Source organism: Anarrhichthys ocellatus, unplaced genomic scaffold (assembly GCF_004355925.1).
Source record: "Anarrhichthys ocellatus isolate YVR2014 unplaced genomic scaffold, GSC_Weel_1.0 scaffold5, whole genome shotgun sequence".
Classification (NCBI taxonomy): domain Eukaryota; kingdom Metazoa; phylum Chordata; class Actinopteri; order Perciformes; family Anarhichadidae; genus Anarrhichthys; species Anarrhichthys ocellatus.
In genome coordinates this window covers 6,692,981-6,720,338 of record NW_022280035.1, presented here as the reverse complement: position 1 = coordinate 6,720,338, position 27,358 = coordinate 6,692,981, and the positions used below count along the sequence as shown (strand labels likewise).

General features: G+C 41.1%; 3 protein-coding genes across 9 annotated transcripts; 2 read left to right on the top strand and 1 right to left on the bottom strand.

Moving 5' to 3' along the window:
• Positions 1-360: 360 nt before the first annotated feature.
• On the top strand, positions 361-13,001 carry klhl21 (kelch-like family member 21). Of its 2 annotated transcripts, none has more exons than XM_031845739.1 (5): positions 361-496; positions 6,338-7,422; positions 8,366-8,771; positions 10,005-10,077; positions 10,642-13,001. In XM_031845739.1, the coding sequence occupies exons 2-5, from the start codon at positions 6,396-6,398 to the stop codon at positions 10,975-10,977; spliced, it is 1,842 nt and encodes a 613-aa protein (XP_031701599.1). In that variant the 5' UTR covers positions 361-496; positions 6,338-6,395; the 3' UTR covers positions 10,978-13,001. The 2 variants fall into 2 exon arrangements, with proteins under 2 accessions (XP_031701599.1, XP_031701600.1); XM_031845740.1 differs by lacking the exon at positions 361-496 and adding an exon at positions 506-5,738.
• On the bottom strand, positions 12,674-19,545 carry zbtb48 (zinc finger and BTB domain containing 48). 5 transcript variants are annotated; one of them, XM_031845730.1, is made up of 12 exons: positions 19,511-19,545; positions 19,308-19,403; positions 17,522-18,252; positions 17,081-17,391; positions 16,904-17,009; positions 16,715-16,807; positions 16,531-16,617; positions 16,223-16,377; positions 15,956-16,092; positions 15,169-15,333; positions 14,982-15,070; positions 12,674-14,037 (listed from the first exon to the last, which is right to left on the bottom strand). In XM_031845730.1, exons 3-12 carry the CDS (start codon positions 18,227-18,229, stop codon positions 13,615-13,617), a joined length of 2,274 nt encoding a protein of 757 aa, XP_031701590.1. In that variant the 5' UTR covers positions 18,230-18,252; positions 19,308-19,403; positions 19,511-19,545; the 3' UTR covers positions 12,674-13,614. The 5 variants fall into 5 exon arrangements, with proteins under 5 accessions (XP_031701590.1, XP_031701588.1, XP_031701587.1 ...); XM_031845728.1 differs by having other exon boundaries at positions 17,522-18,255; positions 19,308-19,544; XM_031845727.1 differs by having other exon boundaries at positions 19,308-19,544.
• Positions 19,426-25,789, top strand: nol9 (nucleolar protein 9). Of its 2 annotated transcripts, none has more exons than XM_031845733.1 (13): positions 19,426-19,967; positions 20,564-21,093; positions 21,199-21,409; positions 21,532-21,662; positions 21,854-21,989; positions 22,524-22,620; positions 22,882-22,979; positions 23,441-23,608; positions 23,701-23,953; positions 24,048-24,162; positions 24,274-24,448; positions 24,840-24,973; positions 25,076-25,789. In XM_031845733.1, exons 2-13 carry the CDS (start codon positions 20,623-20,625, stop codon positions 25,193-25,195), a joined length of 2,109 nt encoding a protein of 702 aa, XP_031701593.1. In that variant the 5' UTR covers positions 19,426-19,967; positions 20,564-20,622; the 3' UTR covers positions 25,196-25,789. The 2 variants fall into 2 exon arrangements, with proteins under 2 accessions (XP_031701593.1, XP_031701594.1); XM_031845734.1 differs by having other exon boundaries at positions 19,948-20,024.
• Positions 25,790-27,358: the final 1,569 nt, after the last annotated feature.

The window sequence follows — 27,358 nt, the reverse complement described above, 5'->3', positions numbered from 1 at the left end:
TTAGCTGACAGTTTTAAATGTTGAGTTCAAGTACTCATTCTAGGCTTTCATCTGGTCTATTTTTGATATGAAACTAAATAATTAACTATTTGCAACTTAATTCCCCAACTTTTATTGTATATTTTGGCCATTTGCATTATTACCATTATTATTGTTGTTATCGTTTCATTTTAATTCAAAATATAAAAATATACACTCTATTTCAAACTTCAAATAGTAAAATTACGATCACACACCAGAATATACTAATCACATACAATTCCCAGTATAACCTAGCAGCCAACATCTCTTTTACAACCCAAATCCAACCTAAGGATTTTCGTCTGCGTGTTAAGTTTAATAATTCCGACACCACGTGAAGGCAACATTCGTTACAGCTGAGGGTATCATGGCGCAGAGAGGCCGAAGACATCCACGGCATCAAACAGCTCGATTCATACGGTGTTAACTCCTAATACTCTTTACGATTATTAACATCAGGAGAAGACACATAGCGGTAAGTTGACTGAAACTGAGTCGGCATGTTTTTATGTTCGTTTTCTTGCAAGCGGAGGACAGATCGACAATAGCGGTGCGTAAACTTATGTTGGAAAATATCGCTGCGAGCCATTTGTAAACATTACGTGTACGTTCTTACGCATTGTTGTCATAATAAGTAGCTTTTACTGACACTTCGTATGTGTATGTGTGTGGGGGGGGTCTTTGGGCCTTATGTATCTGAGTTATGACCCAGCATTAGCTTCTGCATTTGAATATTATCACAGGCCAAACATGGCTTTGAGAAGAGGAATTGTTTTCTCTGTCTGAGGCCTCATGTGCTCCATAATGTGGACTTGTATGGCTGCAGCAGTGATACAAATGTTTATTATAACAAGTGGTGGAATGTAACTAAGTACATTGCTACATTTACTCAAGTACTCGTCGTAAGTACACTTTTGAGGTGAGTGTAACTACTTTACTTGAGTATTTTTATTTCTACTTATTGCGTACATATTGTACTTTCTACTCCACTGCATTTATTTATTAGCTTTAGTGACTTTGCAGATTTATATTATAAATACAAAATATAAATCAATAGTAATAAATTATGTATTAAAGTTAAGCTCCACGAGTGTTGTATAGGCCAACACATAAATGAATCAATAAATATTATCCAGTAATGTGATATATGTTATTCTGAAATGGACCATTCTGCATAATGAATTTAGCACTTTAAGTTTATTTTCATGATAATACTTTTGTACTGTTACTAAAGTAAGCGTTTGGATGCAGGACTACTTGTAACCGAGTATTTTTCACTGTAGTATTGCTAGTTACCTTCATATTGAAGGCCTGAATACTTCTTCCTCCACTGATTGCAACCTCTAAGTGTAACTGTTACAGGAGCAGGAATTACAGGAATGTAGCCTGGGCAGTTGAAGGAGCACACTGCTTGGTATTTGAAATGATCCCTTGTGGTTTTACAATATGAAACGAGCACTAAAAATTCCTTTACCCTACTTTCCCAATACAAGATTACTGAATAATGTGCTGCTTTATTCACTTGGCAGTAGCAGGAGTGTGAGCTCAGTCATTAAAAGTGCTACTTGACCAGGTAGGGGTTCGCTGAATTCAAGAACACTTTCAGCCAGGCACTGTAGTGGAAGACGTAGAGAAAACAGCTTTTACTTAACTTAAAGGAGCAATACAGCAGTAATACAATTATATCGCAAGTGAAAGTCCTGTAGAAGCAGAGTGAGGGTTTCTGGCACAGCTACATCTACTTCCAATGTGTGTGGAGAAGTGAAAACGTCTCTCAACTTCACTATAAGACCAGCGTGTTTCATCTTGTGAAGTAAGAAGTCCTGCATTCAACACTTTACTCAAGTGAAAGTACATAACAAGTAGAAAACAATTAAAGTACTCATGCAAAATGCACCTCTCAAATTGTTGTATTTACAACATACAGCATGTTATTGGAATACTATTATTCTATAGTATCATACTGATAAATAGTCATTCAAGCAGAATTGTGATTCTTTTGGAATTAATCGGTAAGGTGGAGCTAACATTTAATAACTTAATGTAAGTGTTGGGTAGTTTAATCTATAGCAATACATCATATTTTATTAGTTGATCATATTTGCCTACATGTTAAGTGATATGCTGCTACGTAACTATAGCTGTGAAAAAAACAAAAAAATCACTCTCAAATGTAGCTCAATATCAAATGTAAATGCATTAGTTAGGGGTGGGCGATATGACCTATATTTATCACAGTATTTATTTTAATTTTGTGGTGACTGTATTATATCACAGAATTACAAAATCAAACCGAATACTTCACTCAAAACATGAATCTACCAATTCTCACTTTATTGGCAATGGAGCACATCTTAAGAATATTTGAAAAAATGCATTTTTGGCTTTTAAGAATGAACATGAGGTATCGAGCTACATGTGTTTTAGGACGAGTAGCCAGCCACATCACGTGTATGCATTAAGTACAACAGTAGTGGTAAATTCAGAGTTAGTGGTTTAGTAACAGTCAAGCTGTTGTTTCGTGCTGTGATTAAACTGTAATGCTGAGCAACCTGGATCTCCACAATCAAGAATATTTAGAAAAAAAGTTGTTTCCGTCCATTTGTGATTGGATCACTCTCGGCGCATGTTAATGCCAGGTCTAAACATGGGCCTTGTTTCAGCATTGAGCTGGCCCTCCTCACTGGGGGGGTGGGGGGGTGATATGAGTGTGGTGCGGTTGCCTTTTTATGGCCAGGACAGGCTCAGCTGTGGAGAAGTCCACTGTGATGGCTGCCTCGGCCCCAGCGGCCTGGATCGACAGCAGGGAGAGAGCAGCTGTCTCGGTGCGGTGAGCCCACAAGGTGCTGTGCTACAACTGGGCACTGCTGCAGAAAAACAAAATGCCTTCCAGGTTATGTGCCTCTCTTCATATTCTGTCGTGTACAATACAAGTAGCCTGATCTTAACACTTGCAGACTAAGATACTAAATATGAATAGCCGAGTTGATTCTGTAAACGCTAGAGCTGTACTCCTGTTATGATCACTGATACGGAGATGACAAAAAATGCAAAATAACGTTAAAGCCTCGATGTAAATTGTCTTCGGTGGTAATTGCACGCTCGTACCAGCAAGGGGCAACGCTAGCATTCAAACCAAGAGATGGAGAACGCACTGCAAACACCTTCTTGAAAACTGAGCCTGTTTTTGATTTACCCTGTTGTCATGCACAGAACAGCTCCTGAACAAACATTATGTACTCGCTGAATACTTGGACTCTTGGAAGCCACAGTTTTATGGGGTCTGTGGCACAAAGTTATGCAGTGAATACGTCGAGCACTGGTTTCTTTCTAGATTGCAGTGTTTAAAGTTGGCTTTTTACAAGATGATGTTGTAATTTTTTGCTTTTTTTTTGTTTTTTGTTTGCCTTTGTATTTGTACTCTGAATCTTGGTCTGTGGGTTGGTTCAGATATTCATGTTCACCCGAGGATGCATCCTACTGACTTTAGTTTGTCGTGTAGCGCAGCCATCGCGTTGACCTCTGTAGTCTTTGTGAAATATCTTACCAACTGTTGGATGGATTGCCACGAAGTTGGGTTCATACATTGATATCTCCCTAAAGATCATTTTTAATCATTTTGTCAATCCCTCATGTTTTCTAAACCAAATTATTTGACAAACTCATCTGAAAATTTCTGAAATAAATAAAAATAAAAATGACATTCCCATCAGTCTCAGCTATAATTTGTGTTTGGTGCTCATTAGCAAATGCTAGCATGCTAATCATGAGCATGTTAGCGTCATGCTTACGCTAGCATGTAGCTTAACGCCGCTATCTCGGCCGTGGACTCTTCACACTCCTGGTTTAAACTCTGATTCAGTAAGTTCACTTAGTCAGAGTTTCTATTTACAGTCGTTCTGATTATTTGCCTGTCACCAAATACACTTGTACCATGGTTCCCAAGTACAGGAATAGATGAACAATAATATACACCACCCTCCCCTCCTCCATAGTTTAGTCCAGGATGCTACTAATGTCCTCTGACTAACAGCATTGTACCTCAGGCTGACACTGTTATAGTACGTGATGAAAGGGATGCTGATCCCTTCGATGCTGGCTGGTTCACCGGTTTCTCCGTACTCGTCGCTCATAGCAGTGAGATTGTTTCCACACATCTCCCCTCCCTCTCACCTTCCTTCCCTCCCTTCATTTGAGAGCGTACATTTCTATCGCCTATTCTTGGAACACGCCGATCGTAAGTTGCTCAATACTTCTGACCTGAGGAGGAAGTCATGGCTTTAAAAACGATAAAAAAAACACAGCTAAAATATTTATATAAAGACCAGATGTGATAGTTATTAATTTACTTTTTCAGGTATTTGTAACAGAGGGCAGTGGGAGTAAGAAACATACACGACTGAGTAAAAGGAAAGCTCACGACGTCTATGTAAGGAAATGCCGTTATCCCCTCTAACGTAAAGACAATCACTTCTACAGAAGTTAGGTGTTTTTTCAGTGCGGGTCTGGGTTGTGAGATCCTGTCTGCCCTTCAGGAGAGCAGTTTGATCCCTCACAGAGCTCCAGTATGTGCACCGCTGCATTGTTGAACACTTGTGTGGAATGTGTGCTAGGTTCTTCTGGCCAGAGGAGCTTTACTACAACCTTTAAACAAATCTCTGTCAGGAGATGCTTGTGTATTTTGAGAAAGAATGATTATCTCATCTTGACAATAATCCTAGATAGGCCTTTAATGTAGACTCCTACCAACTCGGTAGCAACTTGTGTGTTTGTTTTTGTTTTTTATTTATTGTTTTCTCCTGGTAAAATGTAATACAATATGATGTCAAAGTCCGCTATACTTTTACTGTTAAACTCACTACAGCCATGAATGATTGAAGCACTCTTTTCAACACCTTATAGGGTCAAGATTAGATGCCTCATTTTTTATCATTATTGTATTTGCATGGGAATGAATATACTCCACATTCTGTCTGACCTTTCTGCTCTCAAGACAAAAATATACAGGCAACAAAGTGAGTTACTGCATATTGACTATTATATTACATTAAATATTGTCGTCAACTGGAAATATGTCACTAATTTTAACATTTAGTTTGCAAGGAAAAGAATAAAACAGAAAAGCAGCAAATCCTCACATTACAGTAGCTGGAGCTGTGGATCTAGAACAATCCTATATTAGCTTTAGCACATTTCTAACATACAACTAGCAGTGAAAACTAAATAAAGCTGGATCTCGTAGCCACCTTCTAGTTTTAACATTCATGACAGTTACAGCTGATTGAGAGTATAGTTTTTGACACTCGGTCCGTCCCTGTTCCTGTTTGTCGGCTGTGATCGAAGCAGGTCTGCTTTGGTAACCTGGCTAACAGAATATTATGACGGGGAGCTTTTGTGTTTTGGTGTGCTGCTTTGCAGAAGGTGGTGAGGAGGCCTGGGCTCAGCTGGCTCCTTTCTCAAAGACCACTTACTTAATGCTGACTGACCACAGAGACATACCAATGGGGGAGCTTAAACTCTCCCCACAGCATCAGCTCACAGCCTGTTAGGTGTTCTCCCTAAACCCCCCCTCCCACCCGTGCCTTGAAATGGACACTGCGCGTGTATTTATAGCCCTTGAGCACAAGAAGCTCTGTATCTTCTCGAGAGAGACCAGAGTCGTGCTGAGCTTCGCCGTCGTGTTTTATAGACGAAACATGCCTAGAGGGGCTCATCAGGTAGGACTAAAAACTGTTTATTTATTATGGAGATGGCTGTTACAATACTTGCATGTTTAGTTGTATAGTTTCTGAAGTAACCACTACTTATCAGTGTAGTTAACTGGATTTCTAATGAATTGCAACGTTTCATCTGGCTCTGAGGTTTTTGAAATGTTAAATGATGCATCCTCTTTGCTTTTGTTCTTTGGTTTGTAAATTTGAAATTTTTTTTTTAAACATTTAAAAGTCATCATTCCCCATCACAGGCCACTGTGTATGGATTTTATTTTGTTTTGGAAAGCCCAAATCCCATTGTTTCAGGTCCTCTATTGTGAGGATTTGCTACTTTTCTTGGACTCAAGTGATTGTAAACTGAATATCTTTGGGTTTTGGACTGTTGCTCAGTCAAAATGAGCAGTTTAAAGACTTTAGGAAGGGCTTCTGGAAACTGAATTGGGTATTTTTTGCTATTTTATTTTGACACATAATCAGCACAATAATTGATAGTGAAAGTAATTGTTAGTGGCGGCCTTGCATGGTGTGGAACATATAATGGTATAATAGAACATGTGATGGGTTGTAAGTTGATGTATGTTTCTGGTGTACATCTGTTTCAGACGAAAACATCGTTCTGACCACAACCATCGGATACTGAGACACTCAGAGAGAGGAGAGATGGAAAAGCCAGTCTTGCAGACACAACCGTCCACCCTACCTTTTTTCGACACGGCCCACGCCTTCAACCTGCTGCGGGGAATCCACGAACTCCGTGCCGAACGGAAGTTTTTCGATGTGACTTTGTGTGCTGAGGGCCGCGAGTTCCACTGCCACCGCACAGTGCTGGCCGCTGCCAGCACCTACTTTCGAGCTATGTTCGCAGGAACTTTAAAGGAGAGCGTTATGGACCGGGTAGTTCTACATGAGGTGTCAGCTGAGCTTTTAGGGCTGCTGGTGGACTTCTGCTACACGGGACGAGTCACCGTCACGCAGGATAATGTGGACGTCCTGCTGAAGACGGCAGATCTGTTTCAGTTCCCCTCTGTCAAGGAGGCCTGCTGTGCTTTTCTTGAGCAGCGGCTGGACGTCTCCAACTGCTTAGAGATCCAGGACTTTGCAGAGGCCTACGCTTGCCGAGAGCTGGCGACAAGCGCTCGCCGCTTTGTCCTCAAAAACATAATGGAGCTGGCTAAAGCCACAGACTTTGACCGGCTGCCGTGGAAGCGCCTCCTTGAGTTTGTGTCGGACGATGAGTTTTGCGTTGACAAGGAGGAGGCAGTTTATCAAATTGCATTGCGCTGGGTGAAGGCTGACCTCCAGCGGAGACTGCACTACTGGCCCGAGCTCCTCCAGCAGGTCCGACTCCCCTTCGTCAGGAGGTTCTTCCTGTTGGCCCATGTGGAGAGCGACCCGCTCGTCTACTTGTCACCCACCTGCCTTCGCATGGTGAACGAGGCTCGTAGCTTCCAGTCCTGCGAGTACGACCGACATGACAGACCATGCCACCGAATGCGGCCGCGGCCGTCTACAGGGCTGGCAGAAATCCTGGTGGTGGTAGGAGGCTGCGACCAGGACTGCGATGAGCTGGTCACAGTGGACTGTTACAACCCCCAGACCGGACAGTGGCGCTACCTGGCCGAGTTCCCTGATCACCTCGGAGGAGGCTACAGCATAGCTGCCCTCGGAAACGATATGTATGTCACAGGTAAGTTAGTCAGAGGCATTCAAACACCTTTTTACACAGTAGTATAGAACATGTAAATGTAGCACAGAGGATGATCTACTCCATCTTGAAGTAAGAGTTTGGCATTATCTGGTGTCACAGACAGTGTGGTGCAGTGGTTACAGTCGCTGTGTATATTAGATTCACTGTAGCGTGAACGCTCCAGTCAGTAGATTTCCATTCCCGCTCCTTCATCTTATGTAATGGCCGTCAGACTGTGCTTGTATAAATAAACTGCAGGCTCTTTGGTTAGTGTCTCCCTGTGTGACTAAGGCAGAGTAGAGGCAGGACATGGTGTGCTGCCAGGACAGCAGTGGAGTTATCATCATCATCATCATCATCATCATCATCATCATCATCATCATCATGTTTCAGAGCTTGGATCCTATAAAAGAAAACAAATTTAGCAATGTTAGCTCAATCCTTAGATGACAGCAATAGCATATGATTTACATACTGTCGTGGCGACAGGTAGATTTCGATTTTATTTTATAACCTTTGATACAATTTATTTTGAATAACTAAATGTAATATAATTGGTGTCAAATTTGAATCAATATTGAGCAGGTACATTAGGCTTTTTAAAAAAAAGTTTAAAACTTTCATTTTCCCGGTGGCACACAGAATTACATAGCGAGGTTTAAATCAAAACACAGATGGTGTCATGAATCTACAGCCATTACATTGTGCAATCAACAATTACATCATAATGACAAGTTAAAGCAATAAAAGTTAAAGGGCATCTTAATATAGCTTGAGATATTAAATCTTTGATTTTGGACAGAATTGTTGTTCATCTTATTACCCGGAGGATTAAAATCTATCTGCTGTTTTCCTTTGCAGTATATTATTATCTGCAGTTATAGTGCACCATGAAATCCTTGATGCATATTAACCGTCGAGACAACGCGTCTGTGTCCTCCAGGTGGCTCTGACGGCTCTCGTCTCTACGACGGTGTGTGGCGCTATAAGTCTAGCGTCAACGAGTGGACAGAGGCGGCGCCCATGCTGAAGGCCCGCGAGTACCACAGCTCTTGTGTGCTGAAGGGTCAGCTCTACGTGGTGGCGTCGGACAGCACCGAGCGCTACGATCACGCTCTGGACTGCTGGGAGGCCTTACCGCCCATGCTGCACGCCATGGACAACTGCTCCACCACCACGTGCAGCGGACGCCTGTATGCCATCGGCTCCCTGACTGGGGAGGAGACCATGGTCATCCAGGGCTATGATGCAGACACCAACCGCTGGGCCATGGTCAGCTGTGGACAGCTGCCGCCGTGGTCTTTCACACCGAAAACTGTTACCCTCAAAAGCCTCATCTACTTCATCAGGTGAGGAGAGAAGTGACTTCAGTTATACATCTAAACTTTAATTTACCATCATCTTGTGTGTGCGCGGGAGAAGAATTGGCTTGGTTTCTTTTGATCCAGATACTAATTGTAAACACTCGTGGTGGAAAGTGACTGAGATCATTTACTCCAGCACTGTACTTAAATACAATTTTGAGGAACTTGTACTTTACTTGGGTATATCCTTTTTATGTAACTCCAACTTCTAGTCCACTACGTTTCAGAGAGAAATACTTTTCACGCCACATTTATAACTAAAGTTACCAGTTACTTCTCAGATTAAGATTTAAAACATTTAACACACTAACAAGATGTTTCCAACCTTTTTTACAAAAACAAAAAATCAGTGTGTAGTTGGGACAGATCCACCAAAAAGACACATCTCCCTGAAATATTTTTCATTTAAATGACACAATATCAATGGCCCAAAGAGGTAAAACTCTCCATTGTTTCACAAAAAAAGAAAAGATTAGAGAAAAAGTGATCCAAATTTCTGTATCGGAACTTTGTTTTTCCTTCTTTCTCCCATTAATCATCCCACGACCCCACAGATTTATCTTGTATCAGCTACTAGGTTTGGCACCACTGGAGAAAACTAAAAACTAAAATTAGCTTCACCTCGACCAGACGAAACTGTTGCTGCTTACACATTGATGTATTAGTATTAATGATGTCATTTAAAATAAGATATCGGTCACAGGGGCAGATTTTCTGAGGAACAATCGCTTTTACTTTTAATACTTAAGTAAATAAAAATTGTGGATCGGATCTGAGAACTCCTTCCACGTGCGGTTAACACTGATAAAGGCATTACTATTTCGTCTCGTAAACAGTCATTCTGTTGTTCTACCACTTGAGTGCGCATTTTCATCTTCTTCTTTTCTGCCCAGTTTCCGGCCCGTGAGAAATGAGAAAACAGAATTCCACTAATATAGAATGTAGTACTTTTGTAACATACAAAATCAATGTACAACATGTTGTTAATCATTAGTTTAGGTTAGTTAAGAGTCAAATACAAGTTACATTATACGTCCATGTCTCACTTACAGGAAGACTACTTTAATATTTGGGATATGAGTCATTATTTAAAAGTCCTGAAAGAGATATTTGCTCGTGATACATTGTTGTTGCAATAGTCAGTGAAGTTTGCGTGAATATGTAATGAGTAATGATTGATTCAGCAGCGGCTTAACTTTGGTGTGCTTCTATTCGTAGGGATGACTCACCCGAGGTCGATGTTTATAATCCTCAAAAGAACGAGTGGGACAAAATTAGTCCGATGACCCAGGTTTGTATTTCACATCTGACACTTGTCTGTGAGCATGCTTTTATTAGGCTGTTATGATCTCTAATAGTTCTGACTTGTGATCAGAGGGGTCAGCAACACAAAAATAATAACTGCTGCAGTTAGTCACTAATTGATATGACTTCTCTGAATACAGTAAAGGGGATAGATGCATTTATCTGGCCTAATGACTTCATTATGATTACTTTAAAATGATTACTGCCTCTAATGATATGAATTGAACATACGGTATCAGCCCCAAAATACTGCATCGCAAAATAAATCAATAAGTAATACTTCTTTTTGTTGAAGAATTCACATGGTGTGTAAAAAGAAATGTAAAGCTTTATAATTATCCTTTAACCTCCAATCAGTAGCTTTCTCTTCTTATTTATTTAACTCATTACTTTTCTTTTGTTTTTGGTCTTGGCACATATTTAATCATAAATGTATTTCCTATTTTCCATCTAAAACAAAACATTACCAATTTTCCTTGTGTGTGTATATATTCATACGAATGTATTAAAATGTAAGTAACGTTTTCTTGATGTCGTTCCTTTTATCCAGGTGCACGTTGGAGGCAGTGTGGCAGCCCTGGGCGGTAAATTATACGTGTCCGGTGGTTATGACAATACTTTTGAGCTGTCGGATGTGGTGGAGGCGTTCAATCCGACCACCCGCTCATGGACTCTTGCTGGACGACTACCTCAGCCGACCTTCTGGCACGGCAGCGTCAGCATATTCCGCCAGTTCATGCCCCAGGTGACCAGTGCGTTTGGACCTACTGAGATCCCCGAGTCAAACGCCATCCACTTGCATCGGCACCATCGTCACCAAGCGCTCTACAATCTCAACAACAATCTCAACCAAAACCAGAACCAGGATGTCAACCCAGCGCACTGAGTTGGGACATGGAAGCCCCCCCCCCCCCGTTACATTTTCAATCTGAAAGGCCTGGCGGAATGTATACTAAAGCTAAGGCAAGCCACTACCTTCAAATTGAAGGTGGGGAAGTTAACCAAACCAAACAGTTAGTCCTCAGGGTCGGGTTACGCTCAGTCAGAACTAGTTTGTCTGACCACGTTGGAAATCAAGTGTTTTCTAGTTGTTCTGAACTGCTACACTCGAAGACGAAGTGAAAAGCTGGCCATCAAAAGGGGGAGGGATGTTATTTAGATACAGGGAACAGCGACAGTCTTTTTTTGGAAGGCATTCATCGTGCTGCACTTGTTTGTTGACGTGAAAAGTGACGACAATAGTTGTGTGAATAATCAAAAAAGAGAGCACCTCGACACAGCTAAACAATCATGGCGTGCAGTGAGTGTGGATAATAGATTTTGGGAAGTTGCATAAGTGGTAGGTTGCATACTGGCAGCTTCATCATGGATGTCTTCCAAAAATAGACTCTTTAACAACACTTTCAACACTGCATAAATGTCACCTTTGTGTCTTTTGTCCAAGTATTTTTCTAGTGCAGAGTCTACGCCTCATTTTGGTGCGTCAAGCAGTGATGGGTTTATAACTTTCCCCTGACGACAGAGAGCATAAAAAGAAAAACATAACTGCAGCTGCAGTGTTTGTTTCCCCCCCATTGGCCACAAGGGGCAGTAGCAAGTCCATTCCACAATTTAAAAACTTGGAAAAGCTGCACAAAGGTGAGATTGTTTACTGTATGTGTTAGTGTTACAAGAGAAAAGACTCCAAGGATGAAGTCTAGCTGGTTAATTTTGCCACCTTCGACAAAGAGCAGCACACAGTCGCTTCCAGTCCCCAACAGGGCGAGGTGTTTCTGTGTACTGTCATATTTGTTCAGAAACAGCAATAATCTGTTTACATTCCAAAAAACGACGGTAATCACAATTGATATATCTCGCACTAAAAAGTAGGGCTGCACAGGATAGTTTGAAGCTTCAGAGTTTTGTTATAACGTTGACGTTTGAATTTTAAATCAACACACGAATGCTGTGCAGCTGTTTTTGTTTTTTGTGTCTTTTCATTGTTGTTAAAACCCCCGTATGTCTTCACAGTTGCAGATAAAGATTAGGCTACACTAATATCACAACGCCAGAGCTTTAAGTCCAAAAAGTTACAATTTATTGAAATTCAATCCATATTTGTTGACGTTTAGCCTTTCAGAAACATTTGAACTGTGGTCAAATAACAGACAAAGGGATGCATGTACCTGTATGAACGGGTCGGTATAGCAGCAATCTAACGGTACCGTAAATTACATTTATATAACCGCAATCATTTAAAATAATTTGGGTGACGATGTCATAAAATATGACGACAGAAATTCGAAGCGTCATATAAAAACTTAAATAGAAGCTTGAAATGTAAAAAAGACATTCGGTGCCGAACTACTAAACAGACATATGGCTTTATAGGATGATTGAAATATCAAGTGTGCTGAGTAATCATCTGTCATAGGATTTCAGGATGATTGGTTGTGATGTTAACTTGCACCGGGTTGATATTGTGCTGCTAGCGATAATTAGACGACTCCTTGTGTCACTCCTGGCTCTTTAACTTTGCCACATCAACCTTTTTAACCACCAGTCAAAGGTGCATGAAGAATTTTCCTTAAGAATTGTATTTACGGACATTTTAATGTTTTTCATGTTTATTTAAGGATATATTTGTGCTGTGGTTGCTTACGAGGTTCCCGCCTTTCAGTTGCATTAAGAAAAGTAACTCTTCATAAATGTGGGTGATGGGTCGCCAGTAACTGGAAGTGCGAAAGAATCTCAATTTGTTATGTATTTTAGCTTTAATGTTTGTATGGTATTGTTTATGCATCGTTTTTATCGTTGTCTTAGTTTTCATACAAGTTTGTGGTGTTGAATCGATTTTGTAACCTCACGTACTGTGTTTGTAAAATGTTTACAGTGTGGTTACCATAAATTAAACTGCAGGCTGGAGTCACATTTGATGAGCTCTTAGCGGGCTGCTCATGAATTTCTTGTAAGCAGTGGACAATGGTTGCAGCAGAGTGTGAAAAGAGTTTTATAAATAGCAAGAGGAAGCTAATGCGTACACTTATAAAGGTTATACATTATATATACTGTATATTTTAACAAATAAAATCATAATTTGTGTAAAGTCTTCATTCCAATTAAGGCTTGGAACGTTTTGCTGCTTTTGTCACTCGTAGTGTGAACATTATATTTAAAGAACAGATATGTGAGTGGTAGCAATCTTCTCATCGTGAAAGACAATTTCCCAAAATATGCTGCACCAAGGATAGTTTATTAGATTTTCCAGAGTCTAGCTGCAAAAGCATGGTTTCACATTCATGTATCCTTCACACGCATGCGGTTCATTTACAGTTAACTACTAAAAGCATGAGAATGACTTGCTGCTCTTCTTCTCTTTCATGGCTGGAAAGTCAACAGTAGCTGACTATGTTGCAGTGTCATCTTTGGAACTGTAAGGCCAAATGTCTTTTCATCACATGTAGGTGCTTCTCATTCAGGAAGTGGTCTTCACAGTAACGTCCACTCTGAGTGGGTTGCACACACACACACAGTCTCTGGTCCTTCAGGTCTTAGTCTCTGGTATATTCTCAACCATTTCCTCCATGTCCATCGTGGACTCGTACGCCTCAGTGACCAGCTGTGTTTGCTGCAAGACGTCTGGCACAGAGAAACTCTCTGCCGCCTCGACATGTCCCAGGTTCTGGTTGGACACCACGGCCTCCATTACCACGCTGCTCGACTCAATCATCACCCCCACTATGCAACTAGAAGTGAGGCCTGTCCCCGAGTCAGGCTCTGCGTTTGTAGATTCCTGTTCGTCAGTGGTCTCCTCGGCGATCAATGCGTCCTGCACTTCCTTCGTTGCTTCGTTCTCACCAGGACTCTCGCCGTCCACTTCCTGCACTATAACGTTCCTTAGTTTTCTCTGCCGGGGGTTGTAGTTCTCCGTGCGTTTGTGGATTTGAATGTGTCGTCGCAAGTGTGCCTGGAAGAGGAAGCATATAGAGATGTGAGGGTCAGAATCAGTCAATTAATTGATTAGTCAATGGACAGAAAATGTGTAATCCAATATATATTGTTTTTGGATGTAAAAAAAAAAAGAAGCTACTTTTTAAATTGATGTTTTAGAAAGTAAAAACGACAGCATAATAATATTAAATACATACACAAATAAAACAAAAGAAAGATTTACAAATGTCTTAGATACCCATGTACGCCCATATTTATTAAGAAAAATGGCTAAATTCATTAATTCAAATTGAACTGGGGGTCAATAGAAGACAAAATATTAAACTGAAAAAATGAATTCTAAGTGAAAATTTGGTACACTCAGCCTATATTGCATGCAGTGAGATTGCTTACCTCGTGTTTATGAGAAGGGGGATCTTCTTTTATCCAGATATACATTATACATTTTTTGCAACTGTAATGCCTTTTTCACCAAAATGGCCAAAATATTCAGATATTCTAGCCTCTCAAATCGGAATATTTGCTGTTATTCTCCATCTTCTGCGATAGTAAACTGAACATCTTTGGGTTTTGGACTCCTCAGCTTTGGGAAACTGTGCCAGGCATTTTTCACTTGTTTTGACATTTTTATAGATCAAACAATTAGTCTGCAGTGTGGGCCGCAATAAACAACAACACACAGCCACTAACATTCAGGCACATTCCATGATTTAATTTCACACAAAGGCTACCATCCCCGTCCATAGAAAAGTGATTTAAAAAAGGAATACAGTGTGAATACCACTGAACAGTGGTTGTAAACAGTGGCTCAGCAACAACTGCAGCAGCCTCGGTTATCTACTGGATAAGGTACTGGCCTCCTAAATCAAGGATTGTGGATTTGAGTCCCATCTGTGTGTAGCACAATGGGAGTAACCAAAACCGTGAATAATTGTTTGCAGCCCCTTCCAGCAAGCCTACCTGTCGAGTAAACTTGTAGCCGCAGTCGATGCACTCAAACTTCCTCATGCCCTTATGGCGACGCAGGTGAACACGAAGTTGCTCCCTCGCTGATGAAGGCAAAAACAAGAAGAAGAATCACATTAGTGAGTGCTTGACTCCGTGCTCACCGGGGCACGCTGTATAATCAGCATGATATATATCTTACCTTTGAAGGTTTTGCCACAGATGTGACAACAGTGGGGGCGGCCCTCCTCGTGTTTGCTGGCCTTGTGGCGGATGAGGGCTCCTTTCTCTGTGAAGCGCTGCTCACAAACATCACAGCTAAAAGGACGCTCACCAGTGTGGGTCCGGTGGTGTTTATCTAGACTGGCTGGTATTAAAAAGACAATGATTAATACAATACACATATCCTTATATACTGTATATATAATTATTATTTCTTAATCTAACCCAGGGATTACTGTGACTGCAACACGAAGAAAAGTTGATATTTATAGATTGTGTCACTCTTATTACAATCTTACTTGTATTTGTAGGATAATCATGTACTCATGCTCTAAATAGTGGAACTACAATTCCCATAACTCCGTTGGGGACGTAAACAGAAAGCATGTGGCGGTAGATTCAGTTAGTTACAAAGTGGGCTATATTTGTATTGATTTTGGCAAATTGGCACCATTAGAAGCATGTTGAATTACCTATTAGCTATTTCGGTTTGTAATGTAACCATGGATGTATAGACTACCGCAGCATAACTTTGATACTGAGGAAAACTTTAAAACACTTGGTGATTCTCAGGCACCTCTGGAATAGTATGGAGCATTTTTTTTCCATTTCTTTTGGCGGATTGATGGGATGTTTATTCAACGATGGACATTGGAGGTACTGACTGCCTTCATGAGCTGTGTGTGCGTGCGTGCGATGTAATCTATTCAACATAGTTGTGTTCACAGTGATGAAGACAGCAGCAGACCAGGAAGGATGGCTGATACCTTGCGTCCTGAAGGTTTTGCCACAGAGGTGACATTGGTAGGGCCTCTCACCACTGTGTATACGCAGATGCATGTTTAGGTTGTTCTTCTGGGAGAACGCATGGCCACATATGTTACATACAAAAGGGCGCTCATTTCTGTAAAGCAAAACAAAAAAAGAGACTCGAGACAATATGCACAAATACTATCACCATATTTACAGGTACTGACAGAGATGTTAGGTCCCTCTAGTCTGATGAAACCAGACAGAGAAACCTGTTCCAGTACCTGTGGATGGCTTTAATATGCATCTGCAGGCCGTTTCGACTAGAGGCTCGATGGCCACACTCCTCGCACACAAACGGCTTTTCGCCTCGATGTTTGGCTGCTTCGTGCACACGCAGCTCTGACCGAGTTAAGAATGTTTTAGGACACTGCGGACACTAGAAAGTAAAACAATGTTTTAACAGAATGAAACGGGCTTATACCTTGGATTCAGAGGGGAAAATAAAAGAAACCTTAAGCTTTGCGACACAATTCAAAGCAGAAAATCACTATTTACTGAAGGTACATCACCAGTAGGTAAGGAAACTTACTGGATGTGGTTTGGGATAACCATGGACCTTCATCATGTGAATTGTCAAGTTTTTCTTGTGCATAAACTGTTCAGGACATATTGAACACTGAAAAAAATGACACCGTGTTAATAATATTTTTAAGAAACTCATTTTAGATTTGACATAAGTATGCTGTGTTTGTTCTGTGTTTATTAGGCAGTACCTTGTGGGGCATATTCCCTGTGTGGGACACAACGTGCAAACGTAGCGCTTCTTTTCCGTTAAACGTTGAGGAGCATGTCACACAGGTGTACGTCTGACATTTTAACACAGCACAAAAAAAAACAACCTATGTTTGGAACACTTTCTAGGATCTTACTTGATATTGAAGACAGAATTCAGAGGTGCTCACCTGTACTTTAGCACAGTCTCTGATCTCATGGAGCAAAAGATTCTCCTTCCTGAAGTACCTCTTTCCACACTTAAGGCAGCCAAAGGGCCTCTCCCCTGTATGCCGCCTGCAGAAGGAGACACATTGGTGGCTATTCTTTCAACAGTTGTCTGAAGTGAAAATACCGACGTTGTATACCTGTTGTGGACTTTGAGATAGTATTTGCTCTTGAAGGATTTGTCACAGATGGGACACTGCACAGAATCCTTCTTGGAGTCTTCTTCCATAGCCTCACTGTTCTTGTTTTGGTCCATTTTACTCTGGACTTTGCACTTCCGTGCCTTTGATGTTGACGGGGCTGAGGAAAGGGGCTCTTCAACAGGCACATACTCCTCATCGGTGTCTTCAGGGATCCCCTCAAAATCCCCCACATCGTCCTCTTCTTCTTCTTCTTCCTCCAATACCTGGCTGACACCGTTATCATTTATGTCAATCTGCAAGTCAGTTATCTGCAAACAGCACAACACAAGTGTCATAATAATAATAATAAACACCATATTCATCTTTAAAATCACCATAATTTGCACTTGCAGTTAAATGCAGCAAATCTCCAATCACTGTAATACTCGTGTATTTTACCTCGGTTTCACCAGTTGGATGATCTGGGTTTCGGTTCCCCTCAACATCATCACCACTTTCTGTCTCAATGGGTATAAGCAGAGCCTTCTTGCTGACTTTTTCTGGGGCTGTAAAATCTGTGGTGGGGCCCTCGACAGTCACCAGTCGCCTGGGGCCCTTCACTACACGACCAGAGCGGGTGGTGGTGGTAGTGGCGGCCATGCTACAATTGGCAGTGGCAGTATCAAGGCTGCACTCATCTTTTGTGATTGTAAGCAAGTTCTCTTCTTTGACTGAAGAATAAGGGGTTGTGTCTGATGTAGACTTTCTAGGTCTGCCCCTTTTGCGCTTCAGAGGCACAGGATCCACAGAAGTTTCCTTGAACTGATTACAGAGTGTGAGTGCTTCTGGCACACAGAGGCTGGCCGCTGCATGCTGCACCTTCTCGAGGTTGTCCGGATCCAACTTCAGTTCTCCGGTGTAGACAAAGTTCAGGAGCAGCTCCAGACCGTCAGTGGGACACTCCTGCAGGCAGAATTCCGTGCACGGTGCAGTGGGCATGTTGGACTGTTGGAACAGTTCACTGAAACAGGCAAGGATGTTGCGATGGGCCAAGTGGACCACCCTGTCTCCTACATTTAACACCGCATCACAAAACCTCCCTACTGCCCTCTGCTGGTTCAGGGAGGACAGGACACGCAGTGCATGGTTGCTCTCTGCTGCAGGCATCCCTCCGGTTTCACTGAAGTCTGCTGCTGAATGAGACACAGGGACATGATACTCTATATAAAGTCACTTTACATACTATTTGTACACACAATTTACAGTAACAGTTTAGATTAGTGCTACAACCAGCGACTATTTTTTAAAATCTATTTAGCGTCATCGATAAAACGTCAGAAAATAGTGAAAATCCAAATTTCCCATTGATCAGTTTATTACCATTTATGTCAAAGGAAAGTAGCAAATACACACATCTGAGTATCTAAAATTTAAAAAATACTTGGTATTTTTGAGTGAAAGAAACGAATGAGTAACAATTGATCAAAAACTTTTATGTAGATATATATATATATTTATTAATTAATTTTTTATGTCGGTAGACTAATCATTTAAACTCTAATACAGAGGTTGTATGTTGGTTATATATATTCCATCTACTTGCCTGTACATTTTATAGTTGTTTATTATGCTTGCTTTCCTTGTTGTAGCTGTATATCTATTTTCTTAGAGCTGATGGATTAGTCGATTAATCATTTAGTAAATCAACAGAACTAAAAGAACAACTATTTCCAGAGTGAGTGTAAAACAGAGTCACATTCATTGTATGGCCAAACATAAGATAAGATAAAATAACATAAGATATAACTATTTGTCCCAAGGGAAATTGCTGTTAAAATACAAAGGAGAAATATAGAATATAACATATCAAATATCAACAAGGTGCAAATCCCAAATAAACACAATATAAACAAGTTAATTTTAAGGGCCAAATGTATGAGAACAATAATTCAAATGATGACAATTTTACATCTATGACACTGCAAATACATGTACTTGTATAGAGTTCAATTCAAATTACGAAACAACATTGCATACCTGAAACAATAACATTTCAATAAGTGTTGGAGAGCTTTTTGGGGAGCTTGATATCAGTTGCATCAGGTTAACACATTTGTGTCAGTGGTACATTAAATATATTGACTATTAAAATTAAGTTTTCTCGTAGACCTATATTTTCCTAGACTGCTCGTTTTTATGATGTTGAGACTGATTGAAATTAAATGATTATAAAACCCCAACCTACCCGAGTTACGCACCTCAACGTTTATTTCCTTGCACACATTTTAAGACGATCCCTTAGCAAGGTTCGCACTCGACAGCTGCATTCTGAGACTCACATCTGCAAGATCGATTAAAAACGGATTATTTATTTCTCATATAGTTAAGCTGCACCTGCTTCGGATGTACTGTAAATAGGTTGAAAACGTAGCAAATAAGCTAACCTACATGCTTCGTTTTCGTTTCTTGCAGGCCCCTAAAAACTGCCAAAGGAAGAGGATGTGACGCTATTTACGCGACCGAAACCCAGGGAAACTTGCTTGTTGTCCATTATTAAACACCCAGAGGCACACCAGTAACAATAAAATAGCTACATGTATGATTTTTATTTGTAGCTACATTAAGTCTTTTAAATTATTATTTGTCTGTGAATAGGCTAAATACAGTGTAATAGTTTTACCTAATAACGTAAACGTAAATAATAAAACTCCGGGTTAAACCATAGTCGACCATCTAGACGCGGCTTCTGTTAGTGGCTCACACATGTAACTAAGCTAGCTTGTTAGCCTCAGTAACAGTTGGCCAGCTCTTTGGCTCCACTTTAACCAATTATAAACGGTATCTATTTAATACGAAACTTCAGACTCATCTCTACAGTCCTGCGTTGTTTCTCTCCCAAGCGGGGGTACGTTTTATCCATCTGAATGCAGCAATATTAGCTAACAGTTAGCATAGCTGTCAGGTAACTTCACGCCAAGTTTAAAATGCATTGTTGTCTGCCAGCTAACTAGCTGTAACTAGTTAGTTCCTCTTTGTAGTGTATGTGTGTATTTATTTATTAATTGCTCAGCCTCACGTGTTGACAAACTAACGTGCATTGTAAGAAATATAACGTTACAGCTAACGTTAGCTTGTTGTACGTTTCAGCGTGGTTAGCATAGCTTTCAACTGCGTTCGAATTGCTGTAACATCGAGCTAGCTGTGGCTAATGTGTTTTTAATATGAATGACGTTACTGCCACTTGGGTACATTTACTCAAGCACTGTACTTTATTGTAACTAAAGCACTTTGAATTGCGTTTATTGTATTAAAGGTGATATACGAATACAGTTTATTAGTATTGTAACGTTAACTGTCTTATTGAGTACCTCTTTAACCACATGTTATTGATTAATTATTTCGTAAATGGTAATTTATTGCCATTCCTTGTTCGTGGAGATAACAACATAGTGACACCTGTCCTTTCAGATGCTAATCCTTTCCTTGCCTCTCTCTTTGCAGGCTCTCCCCTTCTGTTTTTCATCAGCAGCCCACATGAATAATTGTTGATTCCAGGAATCATGAAGGTGAATAAACTCAAACCGGTCAAGGGCCAAGCAAAATCTCTGAAGTGGAGGGATGTGAGGGGCAAAAGGTGCCGGCCTCCCATCAGTTCCTCAGAGCTCGTCTCCAGTCCTGTGATGGCCAGAATAGCGAAGGAGCACCAGGCGTCTGTGATGAAGAAGCCCACCGTCAAGAGATTGAAGAGTAAGGCAAAGCCCGTCTCTGACATAAAGAAAAACACCCCTCAGGCTGGATTAAAGAAATCTCACACGCAGACTAACGGGAGTTCAGCGTTTACAATGGATGACGAGTCAAATGACACGCAGGACTGGAAGGAGTATTCCAAGTCCATTCACGGGAACGGTGTGGAGACCTCGGGTGACCTGGACGATGTAAGCCCAGGTAGAGTGGACGGAGAGTCTCTCCATCACTGTGCAGAGAGAGACGATCGACAAAACCATGCGGTACTTGTCATGCAGAAGAATCAGGTGTGCTTCAGGATATTTTGATAATGATCTGCTAACAATTAAGATGTATTTTTATTTTTTTTTATCCATTTATCTGACTGAGCATTACAATTTACTCTCCCGCAGACTTTGTGTTTCCGTGGGAAGTGCCTTTTGACCTGTCTGTACGGTCGAGTGGAAGTGATGGGGTTCACCATTGAAGAAGGCCAGCAGTCATATCCACTCTTCTCCCCAGCCTCACACTGTCCACTGACCATTAGAGCTCTGGAAAGCGCTGACCAAACCAGAGATGACAGAACGGAGGCTTTACCCATTCTCCGAAAGTATCTGCAACCAGGTAAACGCAGAAGCAGGCTATCCCGCTAGAAGAGAGTGATGTAATTATTGTATATTCATTTTTGCTTAGCTGCGTATTAGGAAGCTTGTGCTATGAACTGTATTTTTCTTTGTGTCTTGCAGCATCACGGAAGAAGTTGCTAAAAAGGATTACGTCAAACTCCTCCATCATCCTACTGGAGCCCATGGAGACGCCTCTGACACGCTTCCTGTCGAGCTTCACAGATCTCAGTGAATTGTTCAACCCCCCCGCAGTGAGTTGACGGGATATTTGTACATCAAGCTACTGTCAGTATTCAACTAATCACAAAAAAAGTTGAACTACATTGAATTTGGAATAGAGCTAGAATCAGGAGATGATGAGAACTTAGGCAGAATTCATGTTTAGGTCGTTTTGAAAAGTCAGTCTCTACATGTCTAACAGAAGCTTTTTTTTTACTTGTAGAGTGAACTCATGTCAGCTGTTCTTGACACTCCGCTCAATGGTTTGGGGATGATTCCCCTGGGGACAGCCATCGAGGGCCTGAAAATGTCAAAGAGCTACAGAGATGGTCTTAACATGGTTGTCAGCGCATGCAGAGGTAAGCACACGTTAGACACGTTGCTTAAAGGTTATGGCAATTTTACATGTCAGCCTCATGTCTGCAAAAGTTTAAATGCACAGAGAGAAATTAAAAGCGTCTCGTTGAACTTACTAAAGATCACTGTGATACATTTCTCTGAAAGCGTGTGAGCAATTAGAAATTGAATGCGAGTCCATATTTACCATCTTTTCACTCAATGCTCGTTTACTGCCAGACATTATAAACTAGAAAGCAGAATTCAAAATCCAATATTGTTTAATTATAAAATTGATGGGGTGATGAAATGGCTTCGGGGTTAAAACGCCTACCATGTACAGCTAGTGGCCGGTTTTAATCCAACTGGGGAGTGGTAACCTTTGTTCTCTCTCACTCACTTCTTGTCTCCATTTCTATTCCGGACATCGGTGTCTGAGTGACAAAAAGCCATCCCTTTAACAGATGGATGGAGAGAGCAATGCTATCTATTCCATGTCTGATAATAGCTGCACACTTACATTTGATCCTGCACTGACGCACGTCTGTCATTCATAGGGGACATGGATGGTTGTGCTGTCATCCTTGTTTGTGGTATCAAGAACGTGGGCAAGTCGACGTTCATCCGCACCCTCATCAATAACTTACTAAATCAGTAAGTTCTCATTCTTATTTATAAATGTACAGTATTATTTAGTAATATTTTTATATTTCTATGCTAGATTTAGCGTGATCTAGTGTTGCATATACCTATGATCGTTGTGTGATATATAATTAGTTGTAATCTTTATTTCTTTTTTTGTATTCAAGTACAATCTGCTGCATCCATTGACATCAAATGTCCATAGTCACGTCTGTTTTGTGATTTTATGTTCTAATGTTTTTCATAAAAAACTAATTGTGTGTGTGTCTGTAGCACTGCCAGTGTAGATTATTTGGAAGGTGACCTCGGTCAAACGGAGTTCACTCCCTCTGGCTGCCTGTCTTTGTCGACTGTCAGAGGACCACTTCTGGGTACGTTTTAAATCCTCTTGATGCTTTGAAGTCTGTAAAATGCTCTAAATCATTTCAACAGAATTGCATTGTTGCATTGCAAACGGTCTATATTAAACACACATGGTGCAAAGCATCCTTTTAGTGTGTATTAGAAAGTAATAGTTAAACATTTTGGGAAATAAGCTTATTCGCTCTCTTGCTGGGAAATCGCTAGCCTCGCTCCATCCAACCAGAACAGATCCCGCCTACCAGCACATGTGAAGCTTACTAATTAACATTTGATATGGTTTTTGGGTTTTGTGCCGGACTGTTTTTTGGCTGTAGCTCCATATTCAACACACAGATATTTAAGTGGTATCAATCTTCCCCACAAAAAGGCTAATAATAATAATAATAATGTTTCCCAAAATGTCAAACTGTTCTTTTCATTATTTATCTGCACTATCAGAACTGTTAACTTAAGTTGAGTTATTTTCCAGGTCCTCCTTTCACACATCAGTGCACACCAAAGCACATGGTCTACTATGGTCATTCGTCATGCGAGACAGACTTAGAACGCTACCTGGACTCCCTTAAATCCTTGTGGCGTAGACGGTCCCAGACCAGAGAGACTCCCGTCATTATCAACACCATGGGTTGGGTGAAAGGTCAGCTCAAGCTCCCCTCTATGACAGAATATGAAGAGCTATACTCTCTTGAATCAGTGTCTGAACGTGTGCTTGTACGGGGCTGTCCACAGGGTTTGGATTTCAGCTGCTCGTGGACATGATCCGCTTCTTCCCGGTCTCGCACGTCGTCCAGCTCGGTCACAGCGGTATCACCCAGTGCCCCGCCCTCACTCCGGAGTTTCTGAGGACGGCACACGGCTGCCAAACGCACCCACCGGCCCAGACCGCTCTGGACGAGTTTACGCAGAGCCACAGTCCGCCCAGAAGTTACACTCACCTCATTATACAGTCAGAGTTTCAAGGAGTGGGGCGCCAAGGAACCGCGTAAGTGCACCACCATCAACCCGTGTTGGCATTGACATGTTAAAAAAACCCTTCATTATTACATACTTTTCTGTGGGTGCGTTGTGTTTGATAGAAAGCACCAGCGTACTAATGAGCACAGAGAGCTGTCATTGCTGGCCTACCTGAGTCAGCTGCAGTCTCCTGACCCCGGACCAGTCAGACCTCTACACACCCTCGTCCCATACCAGGTACACGAGTCATGATGCTGCAGATGTATTCATTTTTATTACGTCTTTTTTAATTCACTTCCATTTAAGTGGTGTTTATAAGAACCTAACTATTCTCCCTCTGACCCATAGGTGCCCCATACAGCAGTAGCTTTAGGTGTGATCCATTGTGAGGTCGTGCCCAGTCATATGTTTTATGCTGCCAATGCTAGTCTGGTGGGACTCTGCTGCCTAGGGGAGCAAGTCTCAAGCAGGGGGGGCCCGGTCCTGCTGTCCCAGGCTCCCATCTGCCCATGTGTGGGCTTCGGTACGTATCCTTTTATCAGCAGTTCTCTTAAGACTTGCAAAAGTCATAAAGTGTCACGGTGATAAAACAATGTTACGTATGTTTAAAGAGGACCTGGATTCTCTCACCAGGCCGTGGCATGTAGTTGATGGGTAAGGGATTGGACATTCCTTTAACCAGCAATTTAGGTTGTTGGGGTTTTTCCTGCAGGGTCTTAAAACTTTGAGGTTTATGATCATGTTGCCTTGCAAGATTTTGTGCAAATAAGTTTGCATCATGAACCAGGTCACTAAAAGGCAGCGGTGAGTCACTGTAACTGTAACCAAACAGAACATTAGTGTTTAGGTAATGGCTCCTGGCTGTTGAATTGAAATGTAAAACGTCAATGAATTGAAATGCTAATGTTTTCCAGGTGTGCTCCGAGGTATCGACATGGTGCGAGGTCTGTACTTTTTGCTGACGCCTGTAGATCCCGCCATCCTTTGTAAGGTCAATTGTCTCCTCATGGGCGCGATATCGCTGCCTTCCTGCATCCTCACAACACAGGTCAGAAGACTGCTCTGTTCTTTCATAACACTTTGACGTATAAAGTTTAATTTAAAGCTTAATATTACCATTACTTACAGTCCCTTTTTGTCTGTGTTTCAGCCGGGCTTTGAAGGAGAGATGCCCTATGTCACTACGGACTACAGTTTTGATCTCACTGGTGCAGGAAAGCTGCGAGTCTTCAAGGGACTGATGAGACCAAGTCAAATGGGGCCGCAATGACATTTTCTACATCGCACTGCCCGTTACACTTCTTGAGTGGTGTCTCACGCCAAACCAGTCAGAATTGGCCTTTTGAATGTACAGAACTGAGGATGGACAGAACAGCCAGTATCACGGACTCTGCAGGAGGAGATGGCTGCCTTCCTTGTGATGGACTTACAACCTCCTACTGTGTGTGTATATGTTTGATGGGGCCGTAAGGAGCTTCTGTGTTTTCTGTCACATGGACAATAATGTCACACTTAGTACTTGCAGCTCTTCTGTGATGTCTCTTCATTGTGTAGTTGGCATTCCAAAGCTGCAAATGAATGCAAAAACCTGCCAGATATTAAATGAGAAACGCCTTTTAATAAAACTTTGTGGTTTTCTTGTGTATGTGCCGTTTTAGACCGACGTTGGTATTTGGTTCATAGTCATGGATCCATGTAGATTTAGAGGCAATGGTACTAAAACCATTTTATCCCAAAAATGCCCACTGCCAAGACTTTGCATGTTGTTTCTGCCTGCACCCAACACTCAAGTACAGAACAGGGCAGAGTCAAGCAGGGATCTTTCCCCTGACATTTAGTTTGAATTTGAAGCCCCTTTTGTCAGTATTGTGCTTTAATAGTGGGAGGATTTACATAAATGGCTCTATTTTTTGTGCTGATTAACTCCACATTAACTGCTGTACATTTGGTATTGTGTTATTAAAGGGACACACAAGCGGTCCTGTACTCTTAAGTCATTCAATGCATTTTTTAAATGCAACGTTTCTGTTTTCTTATATAGGCTCTTCTGGCATATAAAAGATAATATTTAGGGACTTTTTTTCTTTCTTGGTGCTACCTTTTGGACCTCAAGGGGGCAGCACATGTGTTGAGATTCTGCTCTCAACACAGATACTGCCATATCTCAATGGCAGTAATAGAAAACTGTCAAAGACCATGGCTTATAATACTGAATAACTTAAATGTTTCATATCGATTTTAAAAAACAAATCAAGTCTAATCACAAAACTCATGAGAGCGACTTGTAACTGTACGTAGACTGACCTTTTAAATGATCTGCCTGAGAATGGAAGGAGCACTCGGTCATGAATATACACTCTCACAGTGAAGAATTGCTAATTTGTGAAGCGGGCTGTTTTAACATCCCCTCTCTCTGCCCCCTCGTTTTTCTTTGTCCGCTGTTCCCCGCCTCTTTATTGAGGGTGGGAGCACACAAACACAACACAGATGCATTTTGGCAGCGTCATTGTTTTGGCTTTGTCATTGTTTTTCTTCATAGACCTCATGCAAACCAAAGAGAAATCCCACTGTAGAGGCGGCACTAGACGGTCAACATGAACCTGAGTGATCAGAAATAACACAAATTGTTTATTTTATAACGAGCAAGCAAAAACCAGACTTTTACTTGACGCTGCTGCCATGGGTTTAGTAGTATGTTAAACATACCCGGTGTAACCTGGAAAGGGAAAGTTAGTACGTCAATTAAATAGAGCAAGTTGTTAGCTCGAGTTCTGTTCAAAAACAGGATTAATTAATTGATAGAAAATATAAATTTTGAAAAGGTATTTTTAAAGCAAAGATACCAAATGTCCCCCAGCTTTCTGATTGTGCAGATTTTCAGGTTTCTGCTATGTTTTAAATGTTCCTCACACATGATGTGGCTTTCTCTTGTAAAAGTAAAGCTTGTTTGAAAATTCCACACTAAGCATCAATCTAATCTTATGGTTGTGCAAGTATTATTATTTTTCTATTCTAAGCCTCCAAACCATCATGATATTATAATTATTTATGCATATGTTACGTTATATCACTTAAATGTTGTCATTTTACTTTATCTGCTGTGTAATAAAAGTAATAGAAAATGGAAATATTCAAGTAAAGTAGCCTACAAGTACCTCAAAATTGTTCTTTAGTAAAAGTATTTACATTTTCATTTTGGCTGATATGTTGTCTCCTCTTGACTATTTTCAGATATAACTTGGTTGAGAAACAGCTGGGTGTTTCTTGGATAAAATCCCTCAGAAACTGAATGTTCTTTTGGTTTGTGTGCTGTTAACGACTGGACGTGTTGTTGTTGTTGTTGTTGTCTCTCTGGCGCCTCTAGCGGCCACATTGCGCCTCAGTCTCGACACACGGCGTCGAGTCTTTTGTGGATTCAGGTTGTGTGAATGAA

Coding starts and splice junctions, on each gene's coding strand:
- klhl21 (XM_031845739.1), top strand. CDS start 6,396: ATGGAAAAGCCAGTCTTGCAGACACAACCGTCCACCCTACCTTTTTTC. Junction 8,772..10,004: donor AGCCTCATCTACTTCATCAG/GTGAGGAGAGAA, acceptor TTCTATTCGTAG/GGATGACTCACCCGAGGTCG. Junction 10,078..10,641: donor AAATTAGTCCGATGACCCAG/GTTTGTATTTCA, acceptor CCTTTTATCCAG/GTGCACGTTGGAGGCAGTGT.
- zbtb48 (XM_031845730.1), bottom strand. CDS start 18,229: ATGCCTGCAGCAGAGAGCAACCATGCACTGCGTGTCCTGTCCTCCCTG. Junction 17,010..17,080: donor TATCTCAAAGTCCACAACAG/GTATACAACGTC, acceptor CTCCTTCTGCAG/GCGGCATACAGGGGAGAGGC. Junction 16,093..16,222: donor CATATTAAAGCCATCCACAG/GTACTGGAACAG, acceptor TTTGCTTTACAG/AAATGAGCGCCCTTTTGTAT.
- nol9 (XM_031845733.1), top strand. CDS start 20,623: ATGAAGGTGAATAAACTCAAACCGGTCAAGGGCCAAGCAAAATCTCTG. Junction 21,410..21,531: donor CCGAAAGTATCTGCAACCAG/GTAAACGCAGAA, acceptor TGTGTCTTGCAG/CATCACGGAAGAAGTTGCTA. Junction 23,954..24,047: donor GTGGGGCGCCAAGGAACCGC/GTAAGTGCACCA, acceptor TGTGTTTGATAG/AAAGCACCAGCGTACTAATG.